Source organism: Phoca vitulina, unplaced genomic scaffold, assembly GCF_004348235.1.
Source record: "Phoca vitulina isolate PV1807 unplaced genomic scaffold, GSC_HSeal_1.0 scaffold7, whole genome shotgun sequence".
Taxonomy (NCBI): domain Eukaryota; kingdom Metazoa; phylum Chordata; class Mammalia; order Carnivora; family Phocidae; genus Phoca; species Phoca vitulina.
This window is the reverse complement of record NW_022589710.1, coordinates 39255364-39273574: the sequence shown is the minus strand read 5'-3', so window position 1 is coordinate 39273574 and position 18211 is coordinate 39255364. Positions and strand designations below refer to the sequence as shown.

At 36.9% G+C, this 18211-nt stretch overlaps 1 protein-coding gene across 1 annotated transcript in view; it reads right to left on the bottom strand.

The window, feature by feature from the left end:
* Positions 1-18211, bottom strand: part of RAD51B (RAD51 paralog B) — a 560808-nt gene that overhangs the window by 534342 nt on the left and 8255 nt on the right. Inside the window, exon 4 of the mRNA XM_032405390.1 lies at positions 15407-15523. Within this exon, the coding sequence (XP_032261281.1) occupies positions 15407-15523 (117 nt within the window). The remainder of the gene's footprint in view (positions 1-15406; positions 15524-18211) is intronic.

Below are 18211 nucleotides of genomic sequence, written 5' to 3'. Positions count from 1 at the left end.
ACAGTATAGCAAATATTGTTACAAGGTTTTTAAAGTGTGCAGAAAACAAAGTTTTCACAAGACAAACTTACCTTTGACAACAAAAATAACATTATAAAAGAAACATTTCCAAGCAATGATTTTTTTTTTTTAAAAGATTTATTTATTTATTTATTTGACAGAGAGAGACAGCGAGAGAGAGAACACAAGCAGGGAGAGTGGGAGAGGGAGAAGCAGGCTTCCAGCGGAGCAGGGAGCCCGATGCTGCCGGGCTCGATCCTGACGCTGCCAGGCTCGATCCCAGGACCTTGGGTTCATGACCTGAGCTGAAGGCAGATGCTTAACAACTGAGCCACCCAGGCGCCCCCAAGCAATGATTTTAAAAACACTCTGTATTTTAATCTGTCTTCAAAAAGGCACTGACTCTCTCACTCATTGTTAAAACATCACCTTTACTTTAAAGGGATGTTGTCAGAGTATACCACTGATTTGGGTGGTTGGTTAATTTTTAATCTGCTATGAAGCATATTACATAGCCACTTGTCATATAAAAAAGGTCAGCAAATTTGAGATATCTTTTCATTTAAAAACATGGTTCACCCATCTTTAATAGGTAGAATTCAACAGCTCTTTTACAATCTTTGCTGTGAGATCACCAAAGAAGCCCTTTGGGATTCAAATGATTTTTATGGTCAGTCCCCATCTCAATACAGAGTGCTATAGAGATTCCACACTTCACTAGCCAGGTTTTTATAAAAATTAACAACACTGATACCATCCCGAAGCACTCTCCACACATCTGACATCAACTTCTGTGCTGCTACAGATTGCCTAAGGATGATGCAACAGAAAAGTTCAAAGACTCTTACAGAGAACGTCCGTCCATATACCTACCATTTACTTACCATTTTTACCATTACTATGACTAGACTAGACTAGTCTATCTAACAACCCATCCCTCTATCCATTCATCAATCTATCTCAGGTTTTGTTTTGTTTTGTTTTGTTTTTTAAAGATTTTATTTTTAAGTAATCTCTATACCCAATATGGGGCTCAAACTTACAGCCCTGAGATCAAGAGTGGCACGCTCCACCCACTGAGCCAGCCTCAGCCTCAGGGTTTTTTTAAATACATTTTAAAGTAAGCCAGAGACATCAATGTGCTTTCCCTTAACAATTCAGCATGTATATCATTAATATGAGTTTAATATGTATGATTCTTTTCTTTTGTAAGGTAAATTTTACATACAGTGAAATGCATAATCTTAAGTTTACCATTTGATGAGTTCCAACAAATGTATACATACATGCAATCTAAACCCCTATGAGTCAGAACATTACCATTACCCGAGGAAATTCCCTCATAAACATTGTTTTATGTTCAAGAAATTATTTATATTCAAGAAGTCATATAAACATTGTATTATATTCAGGAGACTTATTAGGGAGAATATATCTTCTCTGACCCATCTTTAGTTTAATGGCACACACAAAAAATTTAGTTCTTCCTGTTATTTCATTACTGAAACAAAATCTAGCTAAGATGATAATCTGGGTCATGGTAGAAACTTCTGTACTTTATTTAGCATCTTTCCACACTGAATAATCTGTTTTAATTCTTAATGCTTCAAATCATCTCTAATGATTTCTATATAACTTCTGACAGTATCTGTTCACAAAAGAATCCACTTAAGTTGTTGCCATATTGTTTTCTATGTTTTATTTCATTCATTTTACTGCAACAGGAAGAATAAGCGTGTTCCTAATGTTATTAATAATGTATTACATTTGGTCTTTTACTATTGAGAAAACTCAAAAGAGGCTTTTAGATATCTATCATCAATTTTAGTGATATTTTTCTAGATATTGAATTATGTATTACATGACTTTAAATGTCACTAAAAACTTATGGAAGTTTGTCTTCCTATCCCATGTGTTGTTTTTTTTTTTTAAGATTTTATTTATTTATTTGAGAAAAAGAGATAGAGCAAGCAAGAGAGAGAACGCATGCAGGTAGGGGCAGGAGCAGAGGGAGAGGGATAAGCAGACTCCATGCTGAGCGCATAGCCTGACACGGAGCTTGATCCCACAACCCCAAGATCATGACCTGAGCTGAAATTAAGAGTCAGATGCTCAGCTGACTGAGCCACCCAGGCACCCCTATCCTGCATGTTTCTTAATTATGATGGCTTCCTACTATCATTACTCAGTATTTCAAGGAACAAAAAACCAGCAAAAGTTTCAATATAAAGGATAATGGATATAATTCCATATATCAGATTGTCTTTAGAATTTCAAAATTTTTTGGATGTCTTCTCAGATGGAATCAGATTGTCACTGATTTACTTCATTAGTCAGGGGAGATTCAACAGCTGACTTGTCTGTGCATGTGGTTCATTTCTAGCACATTATCAATATGGACTCCAATATACGGTTTCTTTGCAGGAATCTTTGCTTTGTGAGATTTGGTTTAGTTAAATCCAAAATCCACTTAATTAGGTATGTAGAACCACAATTCATCCCAGGATGCTGAAAATAAAGGTACAGCAAGGTGCCTCTGTCACAATTCTGTATCATTTCCTCATGGACTATACCTGACACATGACAGTCTGACATACAGACCAAGTGAGGATGCTAGTGTCAATCTATATATTAAATACTCATTAAGGTTTATTTCATTTTTTAGGTTGAAATAACAATAAAAGTTCAAAATATTTTTCCCACAACCTAATGGACCATCTTACATATTCTGCTTTAGAAACTGCTAGTTTTAAAGAGCCCCAAACACTTTTTTATCATTATCAAAGACAGCATGGATCAAGTTAATTATCAGAAATCAGAGGAAAGGTAACTTTTGTCAGTAAAAGTTGGAAGTGGATCTAAAAAATGAAAAATGGTTACTCTTCACTGCCTTTCTATACATACTGTCTACAGGCCAGGTTTTAAATATGTTCTAAGATTTAATGAGCTTAAACCCCTTAAATGCTTTGTGATTTTTAGTGAAAAGGTAAAACAAGCCATTGTTTTAATTAAAATGATACATATGAAAACATTCAGTAACATATCAAGTCCCATGAAAATGTAAGATATTCTCTTATTATTCCATCTTTAAAGAAAACATGTAAAAAATCTGAAAACTTAAACAAGTATAACTGGCATTTTTTCTACTTCACTATTTTCATGTACTATTCAGTATAGTCTAGGGAAAAGTAGAACATTACGTGAATAACATTATAAGATTTCTGGGTTTGTTTGTTTTGTTTTTACTTTGCATTTGAAGTTGGATAATTACATTAATTTAAGCTATAATAACTAATTTCTAATTCTTTAGCAATCTCAGATCCTCTTCATACATTTTTCACTCTCTTCCTAGACTCAAAAAAATTTATGCTGTATGCAATTCTGATGGGCTGACTGGAGTTAAATTTCATTATTTTTTCAGGTTTACTTAGTGGGTTAAAACATTTCAACATTAATAATTTTTAGCTTCAGATAGTTTAGCTCTGAATTCTACCAGCCAAACCACAAAGTTTCAAGTTGTGTTCAATTCCCAGGTTCAGCTCCAATGGTGGTTAGAAAGAGAGAACATGCCAAACCAGAATAGTCTCAGTTAGTTGCTTCTTGGAAACTCAGAGTGAATACAACATTTACACACAGAAGACACCAGTAAAATATAATCAGCTTTATATAGTTAAGATTCTGGGCTTCAACCCTGCCTGAGAAATAAAAAAACTGAAAGAAAATAACCAGTGGTGAAGATCACTCAAATATCAACAAGGAAGCAAATATTAATAATTAGTTCAAAGGAGAAAGAATTATTCCCAAGAAAAGAAAGTCTAATTGTACTGAAATAAAAATGAAGCCTCGTCATTTTAATCTTTAGAGAGACTTAATGGTTGAGATGAATGTGAAACCTGGACCTGTTAGGACCTAAAACCAAGTTAACTCTCCTCTCATTCAAGATGGGGGCAACAGGATGGGCCATCTCCAAACCAATACTTCACCCGAGAAAATTTAAGGACTGCCTGGTTCTGATCTAAGAGCTTTGGAAACTCTGTATCATTTTGTTTTAATGACACACCTCACCCATCATTTGTCTCCATTTGCTCTACAACTATGCAGAAATATGATTAGGCCTTTAGACCTACAGAATTCATTTGAAAAATAACTAATTCTCAAAATCCTAAAACAAACAAAATCTCAATCTCAGAAAGGCCAGGTAGCACTTTGCCTTGCGAAAAAAACCTTGGATCTTAAATTACTTTACATCAACATGTGGAAGATTTTATACCTTGGATTTTCCCCACCACTCCCTCTTATTTCATATTAACAACTGCTGTCTTTCAAGTACATGGGAAGGGACGAAAAAAGAGAAGGAAGGGGAACAGAGCAGAAAAACACAGGAGGACATGGAAATGACAAGCACCCCAAGCTTCACAGTTAAAAAAAACATCAAACAGTATCAAGGGACATAATCATTCATTTAACAATCATAGAACATGTGCCATATAAAAGATTCTATGAAATCTTTATGGAGAGAGATGTTTATTTCTAAATCAGGAAGTGAGTGAAGAATTAGGAACAATGATCCAATCAACCACATCTGCTAAACTCCTGTATTAGGACAGAGGCCTGTTTATCTTGCCTTTCAAAACACTGAGCAGGATAAACAAACCACATCATCGGATAGGAGTCAAGGAAAGCCAATTAGAAATTTCTCCCTAGTACTCCTACTGCTGTTGTTACACATGGAGCACGCCTTAACCTGACTAGATTTCGAAGGAGATGAGACCCATCGTGGCTGACCTGCACACCCATGAGCAAGAAAAATAAATGTTTGCCGCTGTTTTAAGCAGTGTAAGCAGCCAAAATTGACTAATCAAGCATTTATGTCTTGTACTTCACTGTTTACGCATGTCTATCACATGCCTGGCCCTTGTAGGCATTTAAGTTTACAACCCTGCCTTATTAGCTCCTGTGATCTTGCAGGCCACAGCTAACCTTGCCAATAAGAAAGAAAAAGAACTGTATATTTAACTGTTCTGAGGAAAAATTAGGATGCCAAAATAGGACTCTGGCATCCTGCTCCTACCATTTGGGGATAGTAGAATAGTCACTTCCAAAGCAAAACTGATCCACTCAAGGAGGACACCTCATCTCCTTAAATCATGAACAAAGCATGGAAATGAGTCAGGAAATACAAATAATGTAAAAATGTGCTACATCCTTTCTTAGTATTTAGAGCAAGGATCTAGGTATAATCATCCCTCTTAAATGTTATAAAGATTTGGCAGTGCTTCATAGGTTTACTTTTCCAGAGGTACTCTTGAACAAAGATATGCAGATCTTATATCCCTTTTTGTTGACATGAGTTTGGACCAGTACTCTAGTCCAGTAACCTCAGGATTACAATATGAAAACACTTTTTTTGGCGATCCCTTTAAATACAACCTTAATTTTACCGAATCACATTAGCATCTTTATTTTACATTCTCAGCAGGGTGATCTTGACCCCAAGGGTGAAACCTGGTTTTGATGGGGGAGGGGGGAGGTTTTACTCTTTTTCTATCTAAAACACAGATATACAGACCATACATAAACAGGTATACAGTGTATCTGTGGTATTAAAATCTCATGGGGAGGACTTCTTTAGAAAAAAAAAAAAATGTCTAAAAAGCTCCTAAGGGGAGAAAATGAAAGCAGGATTGAGAAACACTGATTTAATCTACATGATCCCCTATGAGAAAGCTACCATGTGGTTTGACCTCCACATAATGTAAACTTTTAAACTTTAAATTTCAAACGTATCTTTACTACCAATCGTCAGTAATAACAGATGCAGAAATTATCTGCTTAGATATTCCTCAAGTATGGAATTTGACGTTCTTAGGGAATGGGACAAACCCCTGTAGTTCAACCTCATCTGTGATTCTGCAGAGGCAGTTTCTCTTTGATTTTCTCCTCTGCTACTTCTGTTTCGGCACGACTGCTTCTCTAGTTCCACTTTTGATCTTGGTGCTGTAACTGCATCTACACAGATTCAGTGACGTTCACATCAATCAAAAATGGGGAATCAGGAAAGAGCAGCTATAAAAATGCCAGCAGAATGTTTCCAGACTCATTCTTACTCCCTCCGTTGTCTCCAGGCTCATCTAAGTTTATTCTACCAGTTGCCTTACCTATCTCTCACCACTTCTAACTTCTATCTGATATCTGGAACTCTAGGTTTGACCTTTTAACCAGAAACAAAGATCAGGCAATGCAATTAATTAGACACCTGCATTGATACGATATTAGTTCTCTATCACTCTGTAACAAATTACCACAAACCTAACAGCCTAAAACAACACCCGTTTCTTATCTCACACTTCTGTAGGCTAGCAGTCAGTCTGGATGGGCTTGACGGGGCTCTCTGCTCAGTCTCACAGGGCCAAAATCAAGGTGCCAGCTGAGCAAAATCCACTACTCTGCAGCTGCGGGTCTGAGCTCCCTGTTTCCTTGCTGGCTGTCATCCGAGGGCTACTCACTGCTTCTAGAGGCCACCTACCTACATTCCTTCTCACCGTCTTTCTGGTTTCTCCTTCTCTAGCCAGAGAAAGCTCAGTTTCCAAGGGCCCATGGAAGTAGATCAGGATAATCTCCCTCTCTTAAAGTCGATTGTGCCATAGAACATACCATAATAATGGGAATGATATCTTATCATATCCACAGGTTCCAGGGATTATGGCAGAGCATCTCTGGGAGGCCATTTTAGAATTCTGTCTACCACAGTCTCCAAGAACGGATAGGTAATAATTTCAAGTTTTTTAAGACTTACACACATACACACACACACACATACATGCATGCATACATATATAAACACACATATATAGTGACAGCCAGGCTCTAAGGAGGACCCAGTGATCTCACTCTGGTATTCACACCCTTCTGTAGTCCCCTCCCACACTGTAACAGGTGTGTCTGTGTAATAGAATACAGCAGAAAGAATGCTATGTAACTTCCAAAGCTAGGCCTTAAAAAACAACGCGATTTCTACTTTGTTCCTTAAGATCATTTACTCTAGGGAAAGTCAACTGCCATGTCAGGAAGACAGGCAAGCAGTCCTGTGGAGAGGTCCAGGTGGCCAATAACTGAGCCTTCCTGCCAACAACAGCCAGGACCAACTTCCCAGCCACATGAGTGAGCCATCTTGGAAGCATCCCGGCCAGCTCCAGTCAGGTTTTCCGATGACTGCAGCCTCATCAATACCTTGACTGTAATCTCATGAGAGACCATAACCAGAAAACCAGCTAAGATGATCCTGAATTCCTGACTCACAGAAACTGTGAGATAATAAATCTTTCTTGCTGTTTTTAGCCACTAAACTTTGGAATGATTTGTTAAACAGCAGTATATAACAAATCTATAAATATGCAACTACAGATATACAGATATTAGAGATATTTAAGAAAAAAACTCCTAAAATGAAAGAATCATTGATGTTCATTAATAAAAGATCAATTAAGTAGAAAACTCATATTTCTTAAATGTACTATTTTGATAATTTTTAATGGCATACAAATGAAAATAAATATTATACCTTAGAATAGCAATCTTTAAAAATTACTAAAGTTTGGCTTATTTCAAGATCCAAGGAGAGAATATGAGAGAGATAGCAATAAACAAAGCATTACAGTAAGCAAGCACAATATAAGCGTTTAAATACAAACTCATTCTCTCCACTAATATTTATTAAGTACCTTCTACATATGCTAACACTGTGAATCTAACAATAAAAATAAAAAGACACAATCCCTGCTCACTTGGAATTTATTCTCCAGTGAGGAAGACATGCACTAATTAATCATACGAACACTACAACTTTAACAGTGACAAGTGCTACATAGAAGAACCATAGTACATGGTTCAGTTCTCTAGAAACATATGACAATTCTAAATTATGTTAAGTTAAAACACAATAAAATAGGCTCAAAATACATTAAGTAAAAAATAATAGAACTACAAGTAAATTTGTCAATTCAACAACATTTTAACAACCTTCTCTAAATTACTATTAGGTCGGGCTGAGAAAAAAAAAGTTGGTAAAGATGAAGATTTGAACAACCCAAATAACAAGCTTAATTTAATGGTCATATGCAGAGCATTCAAATATTAGAGAATAATCATTCCTCTCAATCGCACCTGAAGTGTTTATAAAAATCGATCACATATTAAACCTTAAAACAAGTTTCAGAAATTTTCAGAGAATCGGTATCACATAAAATTCTCTGACCAAATGAATTTAGGTTAACAATCTAATTTTGAAAAACTAAATTTTTTAATTAAATAAATTAGATTTTCAAAAATTTCAAATAACTCATGAATTAGAGAAGCAATCATAATGGAAATTTTAAAATACCATTAGAACTAAGTAAAGATGAAAATGCTTTATATAAAAAAAAAATGAAGCAATGGATATTCATAGCCTTCAAGCTCAGAGTTAAAAAAAAAAAGAAAAACTGAAAGTTAATGGATTAAATGTACAAGAAGTTTGGGGGTGGGGGGAATAATGGCAGAAAACATGCAATTACATAGGAGATAATAAAATAAAAGAAATCATTGAAGTAGAAGACAAAGAAAAGAGAGAGGGGACCAAAAAAGAACAACAAAGAGCACAGTCCTTTGAAAAGACTATAATAGGGACACCTAGGTGGCTCAGTCGGTTAAGTGTCTGCCTTCGGCTTGGTTCATGATCCCAGGGTCCTGAGTCCCACATCACACTCCTTGCTCAGCAGAGAGCCTGCTTCTCCCTCTACCTGCCACTCCCCCTGCTTGTATTCACTCTCTCTCTCTGACAAATAAATAAAATCTTAAAAAAAAAAAAAAGACTATAATAATATTCAAAACTCTGTCCAGACTTTTTAAAAAGAAAGGGAAAAGGAAGACAAAATAAGTAATGTTAGGAATGAAAAGGGGAAGAAAATCACATATAGGGGGAGCGGGGTGGGGGGACGGGTTAGCCTCGTGATGGGTAGTAAAGAGGGCATGTACTGCATGGAGCACTGGGTGTTATACCCAAACAATGAATCATGGAACACTACATCAAAAACTAATGATGTAATGTATGGTGATTAACATAACATAATAAAATAAAATAAAATAAATCACATATAAAACCAGATTTTTTAAAATTTTTTTAAAACCAGATTTAAAGATAAGGAGAGTCCAGTGAATAACTTTATGACAATAAATTTGAAAAATTAAAGATTTATGGGCATATTCCTAAAAATATCATTCACCAAAACTACTCAAGAAGAAATAGAAAACCTGAATAGTCCTATAAATCATAAAGGAATTGATTTCATTTTTTTTAATCTTCCCACAAGGAAAATACCAAGATCAGACAATTTTTCAGACAAGTTTTATCAAATATTCAAGAAACAAATAATTCTAATTTGTACAAACTATTATAAAATATTAAAAAAGAGATATTACACAATTTATTCTACCAATTAACTCAAAATAGATCACACAAAAATTAACCCAAAATAGATCATAAACTAAATGTAAAACCTAAAACTATAAAACTTTAGAAGAAAACATAGCAAAAACTCACTGTGTCTTTGGCTGGACAAAGAATTTGTAGAGATGACCAAAAGCACAATCTATAAAAGAAAAAAACTGATAGACTGGACTACACCAGAATTAAAAGCTCCAAAAGCTACCATGAACAAACCAATGAACAAACAAGCCACAGATTGGAAGAAAACAATTGCAAATCCTATATCTGATAAAGGACTTGTATCCAGAATGTATAAAGAATGGCTTACAACTGAGTAACAAGAAAACAACCAATTAAAAAATAGGCAAAAGATTTGAACAGACATTTCACTTAAGAAAATACACAAATGGGGGTGCCTGGGTGGCTCTGACTCTTGATTTTGGCTCAGATCATGATGTCAGGGTCATGGGCTGAAGCCCCACCTGGGGCTCCACTCTCAGCAGGGAGTCTGCTTGAGGATTCTCTCTCCCTGTCCTTCTGCCCCTCCCCCTGCTCACGCACAGGCATACTCTCTCTCTAAAATAAATAAATAAATCTTAAAAAAAAAAGAAAAGAAAATACACAAATGGCCGGTAAGCACATGAATAGGTGTCCAATATCATTAGTCATTAAGGAAGTGCAATTAAAACTACAATGAAATTGGCAATTCCACAAGCCTGGCTGCGAGAGTGGGGATGAGGTTGCCTATGGTCCCCCCAGTGGCACAAGAGGGAGAAAAAAAAAACCCTACAATGAAATACCACTATACACCCACTGGAATAGCTAAAATCAAAGAGCTAAACAATACTAAATGTTAGTGAGGATGTGGAGAAACAAACCATCACACTTTGCTAGTGAGAATGTGAAATCGTACAGCTACTTTGGAAAGCAGTCTGGCAGTTTCTTAAAAAGTTCAATATACAGGGGCACCTGGGTGGCTCAGTCGTTGGGCATCTGCCTTCAGCTCGGGTCATGATCCCAGAGTCCTGGGATCGAGCCTCACATCGGGCTCCCTGCTCAGCAGGAAGCCTGCTTCTCCCTCTTCCACTCCCCCTGCTTGTGTTCCCTCTCTCACTGTGTCTCTCTCTGTCAAATAAATAAATAAAATCTTAAAAAAAAAAAAAGTTCAACATACAGCTATCATAGGATCTAGCCACTCACTCCTAGTAATCTACCCAAGAGAAACAAAAACTTATGTCCATACAAAGACATATCCGTGAATGTTCATAGCAGCATCATTCCTAATATATGAAAAATGGAAACAATCTAAGTGTCCATCAACTGATGAGTGGATAAACAAAATGTGCTACAGCCATACAATGGAATACAAATCAACAATTAAAAGGAACAAACTAGGGGTGCCTGGGTGGCTCAGTCGTCAAGCGTCTGCCTTCGGCTCAGGTCATGATCCCAGGGTCCTGGGATCGAGCCCCACATCGGGCTCCCTGCTCAGCGGGAAGCCTGCTTCTCCCTCTCCCACTCACCCTACTTGTGTTCCTGCTCTCGCTGTCTCTCTCTCTGTCAAATAAATAAATTTTAAAAATCTTTAAAAAAATAAAATATAATAAAAGGAACAAACTACTAATACATGCTACAACATGGATGAACCTTAAAAACATCACACTATGTGAAAGAAACCAAAGACAAAAGACTACATTTTAATATGATTCCACTTATATGAAATGTTTAGAAAAGGCAAATATATAGAGACACAAAAATAGATCAGTGGGTACCCAAGGCTGAGGATGGAAGCAGGGATTACCTATAAATATGCATGAGGGAAATTTTTAAGGTGATGGAAATGTTCTAAAATTGGATTGTGGTGATGACTTACTAGAAAATTACCAAATGTTGAATTATGCAATTAATAATGGTTGAGTTTTTATAGCATTTAAATTGTACCTTAATAAAACTGCTTTTAAAATAACCAAATGATGGGGCGCCTGTGTGGCTCAGTCGTTAAGCATCTGCCTTTGGCTCAGGTCATGATCCCAGGGTCCTGGGATCGAGCCCCGCATCGGGCTCCCTGCTCCACAGGAAGCCTCCTTCTCCCTCTCCCACTCCCCCTGCTTGTGTTCTCTCTCTCGCTGTGTATCTCTCTGTCAAATAAATAAATAAAATCTTTAAAAAAAAATAAAATAACCAAATGATTTATGAAAAGATATTCAAACTCATTAGTAATCAGGAAAATGAAAACTAAGATCATAGATGCCAAAGATGGGCATAAGTTAAGAAATCTGATAATACCAAGGCATGAAGATGTAGAGCAAGAAGAATTCCTGCACATCACTGGTAGGAATTTAAACAGGCACAACCGCTCTGGAAAACAATTTGTCCTGATTCTGCAAAGTTACATTATGCACATATCCTATAACTAGGAAATCACTCCAAGGTAGATACCCTAGACAGGGGCCAGATAGTAAATATTTTAGGCTCTACAGACCATGAGATCTTTGCCACAACTAACTCAACTCTGCCTTCTATCATGTAAACATCAGCAGACAAAACATAAACAAATCAGCATAGCTGTGTTATAATAAAACTTTATTTACAAAAACAGACATCAAGCTAGATTTGATCATTGGGCAGTAGTTTGCCAATCCCTGCCCTAGAGAAATACTTGTACATGTGATGCAGGGGACATGTACAACAATTTTCATAGGACTTGTTTATATTAGCAGCAAACTAGAAACAACCCAAAAGTTCACTCACAGGAAAAAAAGATAAATAAATTGTGGCATATTTTCAAAATGGAATATGATACATCAGTGAAAGGGAATTATACTCCTGCTACCTGAAACAACATGGATAAATCTTAGAAAACACTATTAAGTAAAAAAAACAATTCATAGAAGAGATATGATATGATTTAATCACAGAAATGATTTAATAGAGCTCAAAATTAAGCAAAACTAAATAAATTGTTGTTATAGTTCCTATTTAAGTACATAGATGGTAAAAGAAAACTATAGGGGAAAAAATTATAGGAATGGTAAAAATTCAGGAATACACATACACACCTCAATAGAAGGCCAAAGATAGGATCAGGGAGAAGACCACAGTTAGTTTCAATGGTTTTGGTATTGTTCTGGTTCTTACTAAGTCATAGGGTCATAAGACTTCATAAATTACACATGCAGGATATATTTAATCTTACATATATATAAAATACACATTAAAATTTTGTTAATAAAAGGTAAACAGAAATACTCCCTATACTCAGCTGAAAAAAATCCCAAAATAACTGAAGAGGCTACCTGTAACTAAAACAGAAAGTAAAGAACTGGCCACTAATAAGCAGTCAGAGTATTCATGCTCCAAGTCAGCCAAGGAGATCATGACAAAACACCAACATGGCTTGTAACTACCACTTGGATTCATAAAGAATTGACAAATGCCAAGTGAAAAAGCATTAAAAATTATTCTAAAACTTAGAAAATAAAAAAGTAGCTGTTGGTTAATCTTAAGTTCAGTTTTTGCTATTTAAATAACTTTATAACTATGGAACACTGCTGTTATAAACTCATTTGAAGAGGTCCAGCTAGAGTGCAAAAAGATTATGTACAATAGGATTCTGGCACCATCTGGTGGCAGCACCCTGCAAGAGCAGGGGTTTTTTGTTTCCTTTAAAGATCCTCTCGCTCATTTATCAACTATCTAATAGGCATCCTCCAAGCACAGTACACACACATTTTTAAATCTTTCTTAGAAGACAGGGCATAAAATAAGGTATAGTATCAAACAGAATGCCCATCTTCAAGAAGAAAAATCTACACCTGAATTTATGACTATCAGAATGTCAGAGTCTGCTCTTGCTTAGAAGTTTGCTTAAAGTATCTATGCCCTTAGAACACTCAGGCAAGAAGTTCCTCAGGAGTATCCTGGTTAAGTCCATGAGTCACAACACCAGACCAGTAAGCACGCCAATGCAGCTTGCAAGGAAAAGAACTGTGGTGGTTTTTAAATATCTTTAATCTCACTATGGAAAACAATATAGAGGTTCCTCAAAAAATTAAAAATAGATCTACATACAACTCAGAAATTCCACTTCTGGATATATACCCAAAGGAAATAAAAACAATTTCATCAAGATATCTGCACTCCAATGTTTATCATAGTAGTATTCTCAATAGCCAAGATATGGAAACAACATAATGCCCATCACAGATGAATGGATTTAAAAATGCGGCATATATACACAATGGAATATTACTCAGCCATGAGGAAGGAAGACAACCTCTCATTGGCAACAACATGAATGGACCCTGAGCACATTATACTAAGCAAGATAAGTCAGACAAAGAAATGTACTGTACAGTATCAGTTATAGGTGGAATCTAAAAAAGTTAAACCTTTAAAAAAACAGAGTAAAATGGAGGTTAAAAGGGGGTGGGGTGAGGAGATAAGAGTGCTGGTGTTTGGGGTACCTGGGTGGCTCAGTTGTTAAGTGTCCAACTCTTGATTTCAGCTCAGGTCATGATCTCAGGGTCTTGAGATTGAGCCCTGCACCAGGCTCCATGCTCAACAGGGACTCTACTTGAGATTCTTTCCCACTGCCCCTCATCCCCCTCCCCGCTCACCTGTGCCCTCTCTCTCTCTCTCTCAAATAAATAAATCTTTAAAAAAAAAGTGATGGTGTTTAACAGTACAAACTTGTAATGAAAAGTAAATAAGCAATAGCAATATAATGCAGTCTAATGAATACAGACAATAATATTGTACTATAATTATGTAACGTGATAAATATTACTACATCAGCAATCATATTACAATATATAAATGCATTAAAGTAACATAATGAAAACCTTAACCTTATATAATATTACATGTCCAATTTATTCAGGTAAAAAAAATGTCCTTGGGGCACCTGGGTGGCTCAGTCAGTTAAGTGTCCAACTCTTGATTTTTGGCTCAGGCATGATCTCAGGGCTGTAAGATCAAGCCCCACATGGAGCCTGCTTGAGATTCTCTCTCTCTCCCTCTGCCCCTCCCCTCTCCCCCTCTTGAAAGAAAGAAAGAAAGAAAGCAAATGTCCTTGAATTCTTGACACTTCTTTCAAAAAGTAGACCCAATTTTGCCTTTCCTTGAACATGAGCTGTACTTAATGACTTGCTTCTAAAGAAGAGAATGTGGCAGAAGTTAATGGTATGTAACTTCCACAGCTAAATCATCAAAGGCATCGCCACTCCATCTTGCCTTCTTTTGGATTACTCACCCTAGGGGAAGTCAGCCACCATGTCATGAGGAACTCAAGCAGCCTGTGGAAGAGCCCACTTGGAGAGGAACTGTGACCTCCTACCAACAACCAGCATCAACTTCCCAGTTATGTGAGTGACCCCTCTTGGAAATACCCTCCAGCCCCACAAAGCCTTCAAGATATTGCATCCCTCACCAATATTTCTGAGCTAAGCCGCTCCCAAAGAAATAGAAATAATAAGTATTAATTGTTGTTTTTAAGCCACTTCATTTTGAAGTAATTTGCTGTGCAACAATACATAACTAATACAACCTATCACATCCTAGAACCAAATTTTATCTACAACAGAAACTAAAAATAGCTCACTTCAGTTTAATACTATGATTTGCCCACGTTAATAAAATTTCGAAGTTTCCTTCCTAATATACTAAGTAGTGTTCCTTTTTTAATTCCCCCCAATTTTTCATACTATTTCATAATATTCATTGTTTTCTAAGTTAATTTTAAGAAACAGCAACCTAAGCAGACTTTAGGTGGTCAGCAAGGACTGTTTTGAATATCTTTATTTTTGCAAAGCAACTATACTAGGTCCTGAATGGAGAACCATGCCCTTGAGGCATGAAATAATTCATGTTTTTCAACTAAACTTTTTCCCCTGGCTCTGAAAGTTATAGGTCAATGGGAAGTTTGGAAAGTTTCTCCTTTACCTCTGTGAGGGATCCACAAGCCACACCACCGTGCAGGGCTTCATCCAATGCAGAAAGGGTTGTAGCTAAGAAGGCTGGTGAGAGAGAGGAAGATGTTTGCATCTTCATCCCATAAGCCTGAACAAGAAAAAGAAGACATTCTTCTCAATCTCCATGCTTATTCAAAACCAGAAAACAAACTCCAAACCTCAATTACTAGCAGCTGGAACCCCAATTCATCTCTCTTTTCCTCAAACATTTACTTGTTAAACAAAGATTTAGTCCATGCCAGAGACTGTGCCAGACTATGGGGATATGACAGAAGAGACAGGCCCTGCCCTTAGTACCTATGGTCACCCTGCAATTGAAATCAGGACTGGAAACTAGGCAATTACGATACAGTTATCAGAGATACCATGACAGGGAAAGGGGATTCACAGAGGCAGTGTACCTGATCTATGGATTTTGTGATCCAGAAGACTTCAGAAGGAGCTGGATGTCTGAGCTAAAATGTGAAATAGCTGTTAAGCAAAGGAAATATGCATGTTCTGCCAAAGAGACAGAACATACAAAGAAAGGGAGAAAATGGGAACTAATAAAAACTACAAAAAATGAAGAGTTCATTTAGAAGGGTTGAAAGAGGGAGTGTGGTCACAGTGGGGCCAGTGATGAGGCTGGAGAAATAAGCAGGGGCCAAATCATGAAAGAGCCTTGTTGGAAGTCTGGGGTCAATGTGGAGAGCAACAAGGAATGACATGCTCAAGTTATCTTTTCAAACCAAGGTTGGTCTGTGAAGAATAGCTTGAAGGTACGTACAGTAGCCTGAGAAATGGCCCCCCAAAAGATATCTACATCAAATCCTTGGAACCTGTGAATGCTACCTTCTTCTGAAAAAGGGCCTTTAAAGATGTGATTAATGTGATTACATACCTAGCAATGTTTAAGAACGCTCACCTCTGCAATTTTTAACATTAAAAATTACTACTATTTTATTAAATTGTCCAAATAAACTGAGGTCAAGCCATAGAACTGTAATTATTCATTCATTCATTCATTCATTCAACAAATACTGAGTACCTACTGCATGCCATATACTATGATAAACTCTGGGAACAGAAACAGAGACAGGGGGCGCCTGGGTGGCTCAGATGGTTGAGCTTCTGCCTTCGGCTCCAGTCGTGATCCCAGGGTCCTGGGATCGAGCCCCGCATCGGGCTCCCTGCTTGGCAGGGAGCCCGCTTCTCCCTCTCCCTCTGCTATTCCCCCTGCTTGTGCTCTCTCACTCTCTCTGTCAAATAAATAAATAAAATCTTAAAAAAAAAAAAAACAGGAGATTCCTCAAAACCTTCTAAAAAAAAAAAAGAAACAGTTTTTAACCACTTAAAGTTTACAACTTAATAAATCTATGTATGAAATCCAAGGCCCTTCTGCTTCTGTGAGGATGTAGGAAAACCAGCATATTAATATTTATAAGCCATAAATTGCCCATCTCTGTCCAATCTCACCTATTAAATTCTTAGATCATTTAAACCATGGATTATCACATTTTTCTAAGGCTATACTCAGGTACATTAAAAAAAGAAAAGAAAAGCTACAGAAAAAAGTCATGTGGTATGTATCTGATTTAGAAATACCTGAATATTGTCTACAATATATCACCAGGCTGTTGTCTGATAGGTGGGCCTGGGGACATTTTATCAAACGTGTAAAGGCTGCCCAATCTGTCAACATTAAAGTACTTCCTTTGCAACTATAAGTGTACTAATCACTAGAATAATAGATTTAGTGACACATATAAAAAAGACTAAAATGAAGGAACAAAGACTTCAGAAATGATAGTATGTATATAAATGAAACAAAAAGGAATATTTTGGTATGCCACTCCACCAGTTTTTCTTCCCTGTTGGTGGCTGCTGCTTCTCAGATGCATCATTATTTAATCTGATCTTAACTGTTGGCTTTGCTCAGAACTTGGTCTTGGATACGCTTATCTCATTATCGCATATTTACACTGATGACTCCCAAATGTATGCTGCTACGACAGACCTCTCCTTCAGATTCCAGGTCCATGTATTGAACTGCCTGCTTAGTATCTCCATTCAATGTTTCATAAGCACCTTACATTCAGCAAGTACTAAATTAAATTCATGATCTGCCTCCCTCAAGCCTGATCCTCTTTCCAGCATTCCTTATCTCAGGAAGTGGCACTACCCAGTTTCCCAAAGCAAAAGCTCAAGGAATCATCCGTCACTTTCCCGTCTCTCACCACCACCCACCAGCAAACAATCACCAATCCTATTCATTCTGCCTCCTAAATCTCTCTCCTAACAACTGACATGCCATCTGCACTGGCACCACTAATAACGCATGTCACAATCACTTTCTGTCTGGAATACAGGAGTAGATGCCTAACTGGTCTTCACAAATATTTTCCTACTCCTTTTCAATCACTTACCTATGTTCAAGACTGAGTTGTTGTTGTTGTTTGTCATTAAACTTTTGTTTTAATGGGTCTCAAAATTCTGTGACAGATTTTTGGTCAAGTTGTGTCCATTAAGAAGTACTGATTTTAAAAATTAATAACTTAAAACTGCCACACATACACACAAAAAAACAAATGGTCCACAAAACATTCTCCTTTCCTTCTGAAGGTTTTACAATGCACTGTTATCATTAACCAGTCTTTTACTATTAAACTTAATTGGCCAATTGACACAAACAGTCCTGAGACCTTTCTTCCACCACAGACTGGGGTGGCAGGTATTGGGGATAATATTCATTTAGCCTTCTGAGCTTTCTGGGCAGACTTGGTGACCTTGCCAGCTC